Consider the following 17,331-nt stretch of genomic DNA (forward strand, 5'->3'; position numbering starts at 1 on the left):
AGATGTTACGGTAAGTTCTGGGATCATTAGATATTTAGGAGATTCATTTTTGCTCTTTTGCATTTCATTTAACTTCCACAGTTTAAAAATGACAATTCTTTCAGTCCCGTTAACATTATAAATTAAACATAGAGCTGTTGATTTATCAGTGTTTTGTAGCAATAATTCACATCTCAAGTGGAGAGAGTCAGAGAAGTGCCCAGGGTGGGCTTGAGAGGGAGTGACTGTGAGGATGAATGATCGATACGTGAAAGATGGTGAGATCAGGGGCTTTGGGGATTGGGATTGGGCTGGGCTGGGTGGAGCTCAGATAAACTGACCAGCATCATCCATAAAAGCCGCAGTCTCACATCCTGTTGTGACTCAGCTTTGATCAAAACTGCAAGAGAGAAAAAGACCAGACAAAGAGGAAGAAACACTAGGTAAATCATTAAATAAAAGGTTTAAACAACGATTAGAGGCAAAACCATGAGTCACTCGACATTTCGCACCTCTCACCATCGCACTTTCGGGATGCCTGTCTATAGCCCTGTGTCCAGTCACATAGGGGGCCGCTACATCTCCTCCTCTATTCCCACCCGCTCTGTGGACTTCAGGAGCCGCTCCAGTGCTCCGGCCCCCCGTCTCTCTTATGATAAATTGGACTTCTCATCGGCAGGGGCCATCAATCAGGAGTTCCTTGCCACACGCAGCAATGAGAAAAGAGAACTACAGCATCTCAATGACCGCTTTGCCAGCTTCATAGAGAAGGTGCGGTATTTAGAGCAGCAGAACTCGAAGCTGACTCTGGAGCTGGATCAGTATAAGGACCAGCATCAAGGGCCATCAGGCCGTATCCATGAGCTGTGCCAGCAGGAGATGAGAGAGCTGCGCAGACACCTGGAGCTGATGGGCAAAGACCGAGACCAGATGCAGGTGGAGAGAGATAACCTGGCCGAAGATGTGGCTCTGCTCAAGCAAAGGTGTGTGTGCTGGTGTATGCTTGTATGGGATAGATTACAAATTACAAATAAGTCCTTTAAGAAAATATTGTAATAATTTTTATATTATATTGTTAATTTTGATATTATATGCATTGTTTATTTATTTATTTATCTATTTATTTATTTATTTTTTACGTTTTCTGACCTTTAAAATGTTTGACACAGGCCAGTATATTAGTGTTCAGTATATAAATATCTTCATTACATATTTATCTTCATGTCATTCCAAACCTTAGTTTTTAACATTCTTCAAAACATGTTATTTTATGTTCGGCTGAGGAAAGACGGTAATACAAAATGTGCCAAAATGAGATTATAACAATACATATTGTATTCTGAAAGATTAAGCTTTTATTTATTTGTCAGAATTGTAATATATATATATATATTATGGTTATTGAACTGAACTGAATATAGATTATTTTCAATTTATTCAGGATTGAATCCTATGTTTATAGAAAATATGTTTATTTAGATACAGAGGACAAAAGAAAAGATTGATTTAGTGGGGGAAATTTTGCAGATACCACTTCAGAGGTAATTATGGTTGAATAAATTAATATTATATCTTTAAAAATAACAGCATCTCTACATAATGATGTTCATGTTATATGGGCGTGGCAGCAAATTAAAGTAAGAGAGACAAAGAAACTGCAGCAGGGACCCTCCCATCATCATCATCGTCATCTTCATCATCCTCGCCATCATATATAATGCAGTTCGACTGTGTCTAATGGATGAGGCATTTATACAACTACTGCTCAACACACACACACAGCCTGTATTCAGTCTTTATCAGGACATTGTTTCATATGCTACTGTGCACATAGGGCTGTGCCTCGGTTATGCTAATAAAAGGATTTCCAAGCAGAGACGTTTTCTCTGACTAGAAATGGGAGGAATCCTCAAAAAAGAGACACAACTGTGTAAAACATACATTTTTCTAGAGTGACATTGTCTTAAAATATTAATTAATAGGTAATGGACATCAATTTCAGTTTAAATTCATAGATAGATCTCATTTATTTGATTTCATTCAGCACAAAATTATGAACCTAAGTAACCTATGCATTAGGTTGTGATAAAATGAAATTTAAAGGGGGGGGGGGGGGGGGGTGAAATGCTCGTTTTCACTCAGTATCCTGTTAATCTTGAGTACCTATAGAGTAGTACAGCATCCTTCATAACTCCAAACAGTCTTTAGTTTTATTATATTCATAAGAGAAAGATAGTCTGTACCGATTTTCCCCAGAAAAACACGACCGGCTGGAGGCGTGACATGTGGGCGGAGCTAAAGAATCACGAGCGCCAGTAGGCTTTAACCAAACCAAAACAAACCATGGCTAGCAGTCAGATTCAGCGTATATTTATGATCCAGAATCAGTTCCAGAGGCTGAAATTTAACAAGAGCAGCAGCAACAACAGCGTCTCTATGTGGTATGTACTGAAACTGTATATATTTGCTTAGCGGTTTTGGAAAATGACTAAGTTCCCCTTTGTCGTCTTTTTTTTTTTAAGGTGTACATGTGGAAAGTGCAGTTTGATGACAACATCGCATGTTGTTTACTTGATGTGCTTATGCGCCGATAGCTAAGTTAACAACACAGAGATATTTGAAGCAGTTTTACTCACCGCCTGCGGTTCCAACACACGATCGTGACCCTTTTTCGTTGGGACTGCATCATCCTTAAGAAATAACGGATACGCAAATCCTGCGTCAAACTGGGCCTTGTTTGTAAAACAAGCATCTTCGAAATGCAGGGAACAAACACAAACACTTGCACAACTCCGTTGATGCTCTGTAAAAATAAACTCCATCCACTGGTCCCTTAATGCTGTTTTTCTTTGGTAATCTGTGCAGGGTTGTCTTGCCCTGGCAACCAAAAACACACTTCTTTTGTGACATTTCGCGACGCTCTCGCTCTGATCAGTGAAGTCTGTTGTGCTCTCAGTGCTGTGCTATACGGGAGCGCGCTCTTCCGGCAGAAGTGCCTCAGGACCCATATAAGGAAATTCCGCTCAATCTAACGTCACACAGAGCCATACTCGAAAAAAACTTTCTGAAACTTGTGACAAACCGGAAGGAGTATTTTTGGAACAGAAATACTCCTTCAAACGTACAACTTAATTTTTGAAACTTTGTCCATGTTTAGCATGGGAATCCAACTCTTTAACAGTGTAAAAAACTCAGTATGCATGAAATAGCATTTCACCCCCCCCCCTTTAAGGGTTAGATGAGGAAAAAAATACCTCCCTAAGATAACATTTGCAGGTGAGCACTTCTTAATAGTGTATCATGCAGGGAATTCTGGGAGTGTCAATTAATGTTTTTTTTCACTGTAAATTATATAATGACTTTTTTCTCTTTAACTTCCAAAGAAATATGATTTTCACAGTATTTTACTTTAAGATTGCATTAAATATAATTACAGTTATTCACCGTATATTGTATGGAAACTTACTGATAACTAACAGATTTTTACTGTAGCAGTTTTACACTTTTATTGTTAAAATCACAATATTTTTTTTACAGTCTGGTTTATTAGCATTACATCAGTTAATGAAATACAGTTTTTTTTATTGTGAATTTAAGTGAAGTCTGTAAAACCTAAAATTCTGCTACAATATTTTTTATGTTGAAGTTCTGGAAACCACCGCTGCCGGTATTTTACCATAAATGTCACAGATTATTATTATTATTATTTTTTTTTTTACAGTGAACCATAGATTCTACAATTTTTTCCTCATCATTTTGTGGCCTTTGAGGTAGTGAGAATTGTATTTTTTTCTCAAATATTGACATGACTGTGATATGTTGTTCAACACTCACACTGGTATGCAGTTGTATAAAAATATAAAAAATAAGAAAAATTCAATAAAGTTATCTAAGTGACTTTCATTTAAGACATGTTTTTCACTTACGAAAGGAAAATATATTTACCAATATATTTCTTAAAATATATTGTGATATATTGTAATACATTATTTTCCCTTTTTATTTTCTAATATTTTATATATTTGAATACATTTAATAATATATTGATGATACATATATTATATAATATAATGCAAAATATACAAATGATTGCCGCTTTCAATATATTGCAATTGCGACTTACATTCAGTTTCATTTGCGGCAGCTGCTCAGTTACTCAGTTATTAGCTCTGTCATATCCAGCTGTCATGTCATATAGCTTTGAACACCCTCTCATGTTTATTGTTTTAATATTTTGGGAGGAGCAAAATTTACAGATTTGGTTTAAACAAGCAGATGCTTCAACACAGTTTCATCTGGAATTGCAAGATCGGATTGCTAGTCAGCTTTTGCTGCTTGATATTGCACTGGTTTGTAGTGAAAACAGTTTTACATTTAATACATGTTGTGATTCTTCTTTTTTTCTTTGAGCAATGTATCATAATACCGATAAAGCATACTGTAATATATTATTACATTTGCAATAGGAACATTACACCCAACCGGCACTAATGTAATCTCAGATGCTTTTAAGCTAATCACTTCTCTGACTTTCTGCCAGATAAGATTTTATATTTATATTACGACCTTCACTTCAGACATAGGACCCTCTCTCACCCATCCCAGTATTAAATAAAAGATGGATTACATGATTCTAAGAGCATACTAATGTAATTACATTTTTTTCTTATTCTGGGTAAAGGTATTAAACCTTGATTTTTATTGAAGTTGACTTTTATTTTCCTATATTTATGTGCAGGTTAAATGAGGAGATGCAGAAAAGACAGGAAGCTGAGAATAATTTGACCCTCTTTCGTAAGGTAATGAGATGGATAGAATTTTAAAACATACTGTATATTTCCACTGAATGCTGTATATGAGTTTCTTTATTACATCCTCCCTGCAGCACTCTAATACAATGTTACACACACACACACACACACACACACACACACACACACACACACACACACACACACACACACACCCACACACACACACACACACACACATATATATATATATATATATATATATATATATATATATATATATATATATATATTTAAAACCAGATATAACAGTAGTATTAATCTGACTGTTTGTACTTAAAGGATGTGGATAATGCCACACTTGCTCGTTTGGACCTGGAGAGAAAGATTGAGTCTCTGATGGATGAGATTGAGTTCCTGAAAAAGATGCATGATGAGGTGAGACACAAATATTGAATTAAGAAATAATGAATTGGTAAATGCGAAAATCTACTGTAATTCCCAAAGCTATATCAAAGCTGAATTGTAAAGATAAACATGTAATGTATGTTTATAGGGATAATATCTACAGGTGCATCTCAATAAATTTGAATGTCCTGGAAAAGTTTATTTATTTCAGTAATTCAGCTCAAATTGTGAATCTGGTCTATGAAATACAATTCAATGCACACATACTGATATAGATTAAGTCTTTGGTTCTTTTAATTGGGATGATTTTGGCTCACATTTAACAAAAACCCACCAATTCACTCTCAACAAATTAGAATATGGTGACATGCCAATCAGCTAATCAACTCAAAACACCTGCAGTCTCTCAGTTTGGTTCACTAGGCTCCACAATCATGGGGAAGACTGCTGATCTGACAGTTGTTCAGAAAACAATCATTGACACCCTTCACAAGGAGGGTAAGCCCCAAACATTCATTGCCAAAGAAGCCTGCTGTTCACAGAGTGCTGTATCCAAGCATGTTAACAGAAAGTTGAGTGGAAGTAAAAAGTGTGGAAGAAAAAGATGCACAACCCGAGAGAACCGCAGCCTTATGAGGATGGTCAAGCAAAATCGATTCATGTAAATTGTACAAGGAATGGACTGAGACTGGGGTCAAGGCATGAAGAGCTACCACACACAGATGTGTCAAGAGATTTACTGAACCACAGACAACATCAGAGGTGTCTTACCTGGGCTGAGGAGAAGAAGAACTGGACTGTTACCCAGTGGTCCAAAGTCCTCTTTTCAGATGAGAGCCAGTTTGAATTTCATTTGGAAACCAAGGTCCTAGAGTCTGGATGAAGGGTGGAGAAGCTCATAGCCCAAGTTGCTTGAAGTCCAGTGTTAAGTTTTCACAGTCTGTGATGATTTGGGGTGCAATGTCATCTGCTGTTGTTGGTCGATTGTGTTTTTTGAAAACCAAAGTCACTGCACCTGTTTACCAAGAAATTTCGGAGAACTTCATGCTTAATAAATCATAATTTAACATGATTTCTGTGAGGGTTAAGTTTAGGGGTGGGGCTAGGTGTGGTCATTTCGAACGAATAAGACACCTAGTAAAATATGCACAAATTAGTGTGAGTTCGGTATAAAAAGTCCACACATTGAATTTACATAAACGTGCGTTTTGATTGGTAATGACGTTATACGTCATTTTCATGAGGACAAACGCAATTCGATACTGTCATTATTTTTACACCCGCTAGAGGCCGCTTAACTTTAAAATGTAAATATAGGTCGTAATAAGGTGTTTGCTGGAGGACAGGCTCTTAAATGACCATGGTGTTGGTGTGCTGACTGGTCAGCAAACTCACCAGACCTGAACCCCAGAGAGAATCTATGAGCTATTGTCAAGAGGAAGATGAGAAACAAGAGACCAGACAATGCTGATGAGCTGAAGACCACTGTCAAAGACCTTGGCTTCCAGACCACCTCAGCAGTGCCACAAACTGTACAGTAAATTAACATAATTTCTTAAGGGCCAAAAATTCACCTAAAATATTTTTATTTTTATTTTTTATTGGTCTTATGAAGTATTCTAATTTGTTGATATAGTGAATTGGTGGGTTTTTGTTAGATTTTAGCCAAAATCATCACAATTACTTAAACTAATTCAGACTGTGTGCACTGAATTTATTTTATATACGAGTTTCACAATTTGAGTTGAATTACTGAAATAAATGAACTTTTCCACGACATTCTAATTTATTGAGATGCACCTGCTTGTGCATTACCTTAAAGAAGCCAGTATTTCTGGGGGAAAAATAGTATGTAATAGATTAATCCATCAGTAGCTTATCAGTAGCCAAGTCCTTTTTTACTAGGGATAGTTCACCCAAAAATTAATATTCTCTCATCACTTACTCACCCTCACGTCATTTGAAATCTCAATCAGTTTTGTTCTTCTAACCAATTTCTTGTCCCCAGTGACATCCATAGTATTTTTTTCTCCATTCACTATCAAATTATTTTCTTTTATGTTCAAAAGAAGAAATATATTCTTTGGAACAATTTGAGGGTGAGTTAAAGGGGACAGATTCTTAAATTTTGGGTGAACTGTTCCTAGTAAAAAATAATTATATTTAAAATACATTTATTTCATGCTAAGTACAGTCATACAAAAATTGCTGTAAAAAAAAGAGGTGCTCTACCAACCGAGGAGGTGCAACAAAAAAATAAAATAAAAAGTCAAGTCATTTAGAAAAGTTGCAACACTCACTTTTGCTATAATCCAACTTAATTGGTTAAAATACATGTGACATTATTTCAGCATTATCCAGGCCTTAATGAGACCATGCAGCTTTCATACTAAGTATAATTAATATGTATTAACATATTTACTGAAATATCGCATTAGACTTACTGATATAAAAATTATAATTACTGGTAACATTTATTTGGAATACTAATTGCACAATGCACATTTCTTAATATTAAGCCTAAAATGTGTTTTAATGTCACTATTGATGAGGATCTTTTGAATAATATCTGTCTTTAAATGCAAGATATTTAAATTGTATCTTAAGCATACACAATCAAATACTTTAGTATGTCTATAGTTGGACTTCAGCACCACGTATGCAAAATTAAATTGCATTAAGTACAAAATTTGATGTTCCAATTTAGCAGACTTTAAGTATTTTGTATATTAAAAGTACAATTTCTCTGTATTTTTATTATGTATATAAATATGTAAATGTATTTGTAGAATACTTAGTATGAAATAAATGTATTTCAAATACGTCAAAAGATCAAAAGATTAAGTACAATTATAAGAAAAATATACCTTTCTGTGTAATTATCAGCATAAACTAACAATATGTAAGTAAAAAAGTTTTCACTGAAAGTATAGGCTCTTATTGTAGGTTTAAAGTGTATTTACAGGGTCAGTTGTGTCCAGCGAGCGGACATTACATTTACATTTACATTTAATCATTTAGCAGATGCTTTTATCCAAAGCGACTTACAAATGAGAACAATAGAAGCAGTCAGGTCAACAAGAGAACAACAACAGAATACAAGTGCCATGACAAGTCTCAGTTAGTCTAGTATAGAACACATAGCCAGGTGTATATAATTTTTTTTTTTTTTTTTTTTTTTTTTTATTAAATGAAAAAGACAAGAAAAGGAAAAGTACTGGTGTTAGTAGGTTAAGTGCATGCGAAAAAGATGAGTCTTTAGATGTTTCTTGAAAATGAGTAAAGACTCAGCTGTACGAATTATGATTGGGAGGTCATTCCACCAGCTGGGCACAGTCCAGGAAAAGGTCCGTGAGAGTGATTTTGAATTTCTTTGGGATGGCACAACAAGGCGTTGTTCACTTGCAGAGCGCAAACTTCTGGATGGCACATAGGATTTAACCAGTGAGTTTAGGTAAGTTGGTGCCGTGCCAGTGGTCGTCTTGTAGGCAAGCATCAGTACCTTGATGTGAGCAGCTACTGGTAGCCAGTGTAACCTGATGAGGAGAGGAGTAACATGAGCTTTTTTTGGCTCATTGAAGACAACCCTCACTGCTGCATTCTGGATCATTTGCAGAGGCTTGACAATACATGCAGGAACATGTCCAGTCTCAAGACATGTCCAGTTTCTGACCTGTACTCAGTGTTTAAGACCTGAGAGGAATACATTGAAACTTGCTTTTATGAAAATAATAATATTATTATTTTTATTGTGAGAAACCCTTATTCTTACAAAATATCATGGCGTGTACATGCAAGCATTAAAAATAATCTGTGTATTTTAAATGTGCAGGAAATTCAGGATGTACAGGTGAGTGTTCAGAGTCAGCAGATGAAGATGGAGGAGATAGAGACGTCCAGCCGCCCTGATCTGACAGCAGCTCTTCGAGACATTAGAGCTCAGTATGAGAGTATCGCCACCAAAAACATGCAGGAATCTGAGGAGTGGTACAAGTCCAAGGTGAGTTGACATCCCGAGGAGCCATGGTGTCACTGATAATACACTGGTAAAATACTGTAAAACGCACTGATCATCTTTGTGTTTTCTCTGATAGTTTGCTGACCTGACTGATTCAGCTAAGCGCAATGCTGAGGCCATGAGACAGGCTAAGCAAGAGACCAATGACCTGAGGAGACAAATTCAAGCCCAGAACTGCGATATTGATTCTCTCAAGAGCACTGTACTTACATATAATAAAATAATTTATGCATCTTTCTTTTCAAGTTGCCTAAAGCTTTGGATAAAAAAATAGAAATTGATTCAGGTGTTTCACTACTTACGCTTTAATTGAGATATAAACTGTCTAGTTGATGCAAGTTCTTGATCAGATTTAGTGTATTGCTGTTGTCATGTAAAACAATATACATTTAGGATATTCCCTTATTTATAATATTGTATGTGTTTGTGATGATAGAATGAGGCTTTGCTGAGGCAGATGCGAGAAATGGAAGAGCAGTTTGCTGCAGAGGCCAGAAACTATCAAGATACTATGTCCCGTCTGGAAGACGAGATACAGCACCTGAAGGAGGAGATGTCACGCCACCTGCGGGAATACCAGGATCTGCTCAACGTTAAGATGGCCCTAGATATTGAGATTGCCACCTACAGGAAACTCCTGGAGGGAGAGGAAAACCGGTGAGAGTTATGCCAATGAGCCACTTTAACACATTTCTGTGTGTAAAGTATTTGTTTTGTCCAACTGATGACCTTCAAACTGCACCTTTCAGAATCGTGGTTCCTATCATGAAAATGCCTTCAATAAGTGGATACAGTAGTGGTGAGTCTACCATAACATATAACATAATAAACATAATTATATTTGAAACATTAAAGCAAGGATGGAATGGTTGAAGGTGTTCAAGGAATAGTTCACTCAAAATTAAAAAGAGGGTTGTAAAATCACACACATATACCAGCCAAGCAAACCCTTTTGAATTAATGTTTATTAAAGGTCTAGGTCACCCAAAAATGAAAATTAGTCCAGAAATTAGTCATCCTCAAGTCCTCCTAGATGTATATGACTTTATTCTTTCAGATGAATCCAGTCAGAGTTGTATTAAAAATAATCTTTGGTCTCTATACATTACTGCCGCGTCACATTGCTGACAGAAAGCAGTGTTTTATAATTTAGAGATTGTAGTAAGGATGTAGCACACACACTGTCAGGTCAAGTGCCAGTGGATTAGAGACCTTTTCCCGTGACACCTGACACAACAGAGTGCAGCGCGTGGGACAAGACTTGATAGATGAGTGCAGAGAGTGTGTGTGCGGGATTTGGGAGAATAAAATGATTCATGGGACTCCAGTAAAATAGAAATATCTAAACATAAAATATGTCAAAGAAATAAATTGTTATTCATCTGTTGCACAAAAGCAACATGAACTAATATAAACGATTAGCAGGCACAAGTGTATGCAGAGTTTCTATTCAGGCTATAACACGTGTTTGCAGCGTTGAACAATGCAGTGCTGAAATTTGCATGCTCTTGTTTCCTCTCATAATAACACAAGAATTGTAGACATTATGAAATATTAATTATGCATATATTAATTGTGTTCATATAAAAATTTGTGAGATTGCGATGAACTGAAATGTCTTTTAGAGATTATAAATGCAGCGCTCTTTGCTTGCATTCTGCCAAACCATGCACGCAGCAACCGTGTGCTTTAGTTAAAAATAACAGTGTTCTGTGAATGTTGATGCTTCAATAACAAATATTTATTGGGAGCGTGTATGATGGGATTTCATAAATTTCATAGAGAAAAAAGTAATGTAACTAGTAATGTAACTAATTACTTTTGAAATAAAGTAATCAGAACAGTAATGTGATTATTTTTAAAAGGAGTAATCAGTAATCAGAAATTTGATTATATTTTCAGAGTAACTTGCCCAACACTGGTTGAGTCCAAAATCATCAGTGCATCAGTCCATAAGAATTTAAATAAAAAGTGCCCATCCATAAAAAAAAAGTGTCTCAGATGTCTCCAGGGGGTGAACAAAGGCCTCCTGTTAAATAACCATATTTAAAATGTTATAATCACTTTAATGTTGCTCGAGCCAAAAGAAGGACGCCGCTCTGGGCTGATGACGTTTGAAGTCAGTGTTGCAAATGTGCCTGTGAGTCTTGTGAAAACTGACGTTTGTTTACAGGATCAAAGGAACCAAAGTTTCTTACTTTTAGCAAAGGAAAAGTCTCCTCTTGGCTTATATCGAAATCCTCCGACATTCTTTACAAATCCTCATTTTGAACTTCTAATTAGTGACCGTTGTTTTGATTTGATCTCTCCCCTACGCTTCTGCATTCATTATTTCTGAGTGGCGCATGCACTACGCCGACCTCCATACGTCATCAACCCGGAGCTGCTTCTGTGTACAACAGTGAGCGCAAGCTACATTAAATTGATTATTACGTTTTAAATATGGTTATTTTTCTTACAAAAAAGCATTGATTGAGTGAACTATTCCTTTGTGTAAAAGGTCACATGTCCTTCTATCAGCTGATATGGAATCTGTTCCAAGAAAGTTAGTTAACTTTTGTTTGCTACTGTAGTTACTCATGATAATAATAATGGACAGAGACAAGGGGTAAACAATCGTTTCCATGTCTCCACTCATTTTATTTCATATCCTTTTACATGTGTCCATGTGTAACATTTTTAAAGTATCTGATGTGTGATGTCTTTAAACAGATTATGGTCATTTTTCTGATACTGGACCTGGAAAGAAAGTCCTAATCAAGACTGTTGAGATTTTTGATGGAGAGGTGAGACATTTTGATTCCAGTCTCACTAAAACACACATCTGAGCTCCTTTAACAATCAACTGACCAGTGCAAAAGAGCTCCATCACTCATTATTCTCATTGTTTAAAGTTATAGCTTGTTTGCCTTTGCTTGTTTTTCTCAATTGTACATGTGTAACATATGTAGCATATATCTGATTGATTCTTTTGCTCATTGCTCAGGTGGTGAAAGAATCTACCAAGGAAAAGAGCAGAGATGAAGAAAAAGATTCTCATGGTCAAGGAGCTCCTGAAAAAGATTAGAGTGTGCAGATAAATTAATGCTTGATGAATTATTAATTGTGTGTTGTAGTTTTAAAGGAACTGTAATAGTAAAATGTAAGCACACATGATGTTTACAATGATGGTAGCAGTATAGTGAATAATCAGCAAACATTTGACTAAGTATTGTGTATAATATGGTGCTATTACTACATGTGAGCATAAAATTACAAAGCCTCAACAAATAAATCATGTATGCAGGCTTAAATAAAGTCACGAACAAGATGCCCAACAAACAAACGCAGTTACATACATCAAAAACAGTATTTCAGAAGTTCACATCAATATTATCTTCAAATAAAAGTGTATGTAAACAGAAGTTGGCTTATTGTCCATGACATGACAGTTGCTGGAAAGTCAATGTAAATGCCATAGAGACTAGTTTGGACCCATTCACTTAATCAGCAGCTTCGGAATCGGAAACTTTCCCAGATCCAGAGGGAGCATGTCCTGCCTTAGACTCCTTGTGGTCTTCACATGCCCGGCAGTGTAGGCATTTCAATTTCAAGTTCAAGTTCAAGTTCTTTTTTATTCAGCCATGAAGTTATTACAAACACAACAACAACAAAAAAACATTTAATGCTGAATAACAGCATGAAGAAGACATGGCTCGCCGTTTTTATTATTATTATTATTATTATTATTAAGTTTGCTGTCTGGGATAATTCCCAAAAATTTAATTTCTGAAACACATTCAATATTTGCATCCTAAATAACTAAACTAGTACATTCATGTTTTCCCTTATTTCCAAAAACCATATAATTTGTCTCATCCCAATTTAAAAACAATTTATTATAATCAAACCATTTCTTTAATTCTGTCATTTCCCTTTCAATAATGTTAATTAATTCATTTAAATCTGTCCCGGTCTTGAACACAGTTGTGTCATCAACAAACAATGAAAAATGTATTCATGTTTTTGGAAGCCTCAAATATATAATTAATAAATAATATGAAAAGTTTAGGGCCACTTACAGAACCCTGGGGGATTCCACATTCAACAGTTTTGCATTCCGAGGTCTGGTTTTTAAATTGAACATATTGGCTTTATGTTGGAGTTAAAGATCAGTTGGACGTGGTTGTGTACAAGAGGTAAAAAATGATATACTGTTCTTTTTCTTACACAAAACACCCGTTTCATGTCTTAGGTCATCATTGTGTACTTACGATGGGGAATTGTTTAATTTGGACTCCTCTGTGCATGCTCTTTGAGGTGGGGACCATAGACCTCCATTATATGAGTCACAGACAAGAACGGTTTGACCTAAAAATATAAAAATGGGAACTACTGCGGACAGGGGCGCTGGACTGGGGGTAAAACCAGTACTGATTACCAGGGCCCCAAAGGAAGAGAGGGCCCTTGAAAAGTCTGGAATATATATTTTCAAGGGGAGGGGGGCCCAATAGCACTGCCTATGCATAGGGCCCGGGATCTTGTGCAGTGCCCCTGACTGCGGAAACAAAGACACCTACATCTCGGATGTCCTTGAGGTAAGCTAAAACATAACAACATTTAATTTGAGAGTGAACTATCGCTTTAAGTCTGCAGGTTGATTTAGTTAATTTATTTATTTGGAGAGAAGTCACATTTAGGCCTGCAACTATCACAGTTTACAGTAAAACTGAACATGAGCTACTAAAAACTTACAAGATTCTATAATAAAAAATAAAAAAAATCTATGTAATCTTACTCAAAAATCTATTTCCAATAAAAAAATAATAAAAAAAAAGACATCAAGTAAAATTATTTTTTATTATAATTTTTTTTAAATTATTATTATGGTTAAACCATAAAATAAATAGTTTTATTTAAATTTAACTGAAATAATAAATAGTGTTATTTAAATTTAACTGAAATAATATAAATGACAATTTTATTTAATTTAAGCCTAAAGCAAAATTTATTAAAGTTTAGCTTAAAGTACAAAAAATAACTAAATCAAATAAAAAAATATATAAATTAATAATAAAAAATATATATTTTAATTGTAAACAAAATATAAAAATGAATACTAATAATAATTAGGCCCATTAGGACTGCCTATGCATAGGGCCCGGGATCTTGTGCAGCGCCCCTGTGTGTGTGTGAAATTGAGCTGGTGCCCGAGTGTTTATGTTGGTGCAATCTTAAGTGAAATGCTTGGAAAGTGACGTTATGTTTTAAAATGTAAAGATTTAGATTTACAGTCTACAGTCAAATAATCAAAATTTACCTCAAGCCAGACATCAATGCTATAAAATACTAATTAAAACTTACATTCATCAGCCCAGAGATTTACTTTATTGATACCCCAAGGTTGATAAATAATAACCCATTTGAAACACTCAACATATCGCTGTCAACAATGAATGTACCTATTTATATAAATCAAAATATGCATGATATTTTAATATATTTAAAATTAATGTATGACTGTTAAAACTTAGAATAAAAAGACAACTAATGTAGCACATACAATTCTGCTTGGCCAAACGAAGGCATCCTACAGCAGCACATCCTGTTTAAAGCAACAGGGCATTGCACGCATGAACAAAATGACTTTTAATTAAATGGGCCATGTTTCAAATCATTGTCATATGTCCATTATACAATAACATGCTAAGTTGCAACAACTTCTGACAACTGCTTGACAGAAGAAAGCAGGTTTTACACCCATTCGCTGTAGATCTGTAATGACCTTATGGAAAAACCAGCAGACAGACATTTTGGTCTTTCTCTTTCTATTAGTGACAGACTGTCTCAGACTGGGGCGAGCCGCTCTGCGCTTGCTGAGGTGAAGAGTCTTCTGATTTGTCAGCGTCACACAAGCTCGCGCCTACTTCATGAAACAGCCTTTGATGTGAGACGCCCACATCAGCAATGGGCGGGGCCTGTCCCTCTGCTCAAAAACAGCGAGCTCAGCATGTGATCTGTTGTTCTGTGAGAATAAGAATAAAGACTGTTTTTAACACTGTTATTCAAAAATAAAAATCTTAATTATTTAATCTTTAATGCTTGTAGTTTGAACCTGTATATTCTGTAGCCTACATGCATATATAATTATGCAATTATTAAAATAATAAAATATATGAGCAAGCTGCAATGAATGTGCATCAAAGTAGTAGTAAAGCAGTTTTTTATAGTGTTATTTTTTTATATTTAATATATAAATTCAATGTTTTATATATAGGCCTAATTAAAAAAAAATGTAATGTGAAAAATGCACGGCATTAGCAATAGGTCATCAAGGTCATTTAAAGAGATAAAATGTATAACTTAAATACGATGTAATTCAGTTTAAATTTACAGTAAGTCATTTAGCAGATGTTTTAATCCAAAGTGATTTAGAAATGAGGACATTAAAGCAAGCAAATCCAACAAAAGTGTAATTATATGTAACTGCTGTGACAAGTCTCAGTCAGTCTAACACTGTAGTAGTAAGTAGTAAGGTATTAAAAAAAAGTAGATAGAACAGAAAAATAATAGGGAACACTTGTGTTAGAGGATCTTTTTAATAAAAATAAAACAAGTCAAAAGAATAGAAAAAATAATAGAAAATTATAGTGTAAGAGACTTATTTTTTATAATAAATAAAAAGAAAGCAATAAGATAGAATTAAAAAAATACTAGCATTAGAGGCTATTTTTTTTACAAAGAAAACAAGTAGTAAGAATAGAAAGAGTTTTTAGAGTTAGAATAGAGTGCTTTTTTTATATATTTTTGAAGCAAATTTAAGGTTTGTCAGTTCTCACGTTCACCACATGAGGTCGCCACTTTATACTACAGTTTTTACAGTAAGTTATTAATTTCACTTGTGGTCATTAGTCGTCTTGTAAATATTTTAAATGTTATACGTTTTCAGTTCTAAACTGCTCTGATAAAACCTCTGGAAAAAACAAGGGTGACCACATATATATTAATGTGATTGATGCCTACAAAGTCACATCCCTCCCCACCTGGTCTTTGTTCCTGCTCCCCAAGTATACCCCAGTCATCAAATGTCTGAAACCTACAATAAGAACTGTTAAAATTTGGCTGGAAGGTGCTGACTCCACTCTTCAACATCAGTTGTGGCAAGACATACAAACTATCACAGACTGCAAACCACCCAGCCAGTTTGGAATCAGCACATCCATCTGCAACTGTATCCTAGATTTTCTAACTAACAGACCTCAGTCTGTTGAATTAGATAACCTTTCCTCCATCATTACCCTGAACGCCGGTGTGCCACAGGGCTATGTACTGAGCCCTCTCCTGTACTCCCTATTCACCCATGACGGCATTCCTGTTTATGGCTCCAACACCATAATCGAATTCGCAGATGACATCACGGTGGTAGATCTGATCAAGGATGACGATGAGTCAGCTTACATGGATGAGCTGGAGGAACTAAACACCCAGAGGATAAAGGAAATCGATGTGGACTAGGAGTCATGCACACACACCCATCTATATCAACAGAGCTGTAGTGGAAAGTGTGTCGAGTTTCAAGTTCCTTGGCCACATCTCTGATGTGAAACTATCTAACATTGTTACTTTACATAGCACAGTAAACTATTTCTATAAAATTATTATTGCACTGCTGATTACTTTGCACAGAATACATTGTTTAACAATATTATTGCACACTCATCCAACTACATTGCTGCTCTTCATAATGTACTTTGGTTAATGGATGACTGTTTTGAATTATTATGCCATCTATACACACGGGTTCCTAGACTTCATTTGGCTCTTGTGCCTCAGGGATGGTTATCGTTAATATGTTTTGCATATGGACCTTAGTAATGCTGTTGAGTTAGTTTTAGCATATGAAAAGGTGGTTTAATGCTCATTTTAGCACAGATTTGTGGTTTGTTACGTGGTTGGATTCCATCCAGCAAAATATCTGGTCCAGAATCAATGCAAAAAGAAAAGCCTTGACACTGAATTCCTCTCTGAGTAACCTTGGGATCGGGATTATTAAGTAGAGCTGGGACACATGTAGCGTGAAAGCAAATCTTCCTGTAATGGATGTAAAACTGTGCTATATTTGCTTTAAATCAGCAGTGGACTCACTTGGTGTCCTAATATGGTATTACATGTCTTTATTCTTTCTGTAAACAGTGT

At 35.5% G+C, this 17,331-nt stretch overlaps 1 protein-coding gene across 1 annotated transcript; it reads left to right on the top strand.

Annotated features, from left to right (window-relative positions):
• Window positions 1-281: 281 nt before the first annotated feature.
• On the top strand, window positions 282-12,550 carry LOC113054904 (plasticin-like). The gene is made up of 9 exons (XM_026220686.1): window positions 282-962; window positions 4,718-4,778; window positions 5,073-5,168; window positions 8,971-9,138; window positions 9,233-9,358; window positions 9,593-9,813; window positions 9,906-9,955; window positions 11,869-11,942; window positions 12,143-12,550. Exons 1-9 carry the CDS (start codon window positions 469-471, stop codon window positions 12,221-12,223), a joined length of 1,371 nt encoding a protein of 456 aa, XP_026076471.1. The 5' UTR covers window positions 282-468; the 3' UTR covers window positions 12,224-12,550.
• The last annotated feature ends 4,781 nt before the right edge of the window (window positions 12,551-17,331 follow it).

Source organism: Carassius auratus, chromosome 36 (assembly GCF_003368295.1).
Source record: "Carassius auratus strain Wakin chromosome 36, ASM336829v1, whole genome shotgun sequence".
Lineage (NCBI taxonomy): Eukaryota > Metazoa > Chordata > Actinopteri > Cypriniformes > Cyprinidae > Carassius > Carassius auratus.

Excerpts from the sequence above, each read along its gene's own strand:
- LOC113054904 (XM_026220686.1), top strand. The coding sequence starts at position 469 with ATGAGTCACTCGACATTTCGCACCTCTCACCATCGCACTTTCGGGATG. Across the intron at positions 963-4,717 it reads GTGGCTCTGCTCAAGCAAAG|GTTAAATGAGGAGATGCAGA; the intron begins GTGTGTGTGCTG and ends ATTTATGTGCAG. Across the intron at positions 5,169-8,970 it reads TGAAAAAGATGCATGATGAG|GAAATTCAGGATGTACAGGT; the intron begins GTGAGACACAAA and ends TTAAATGTGCAG.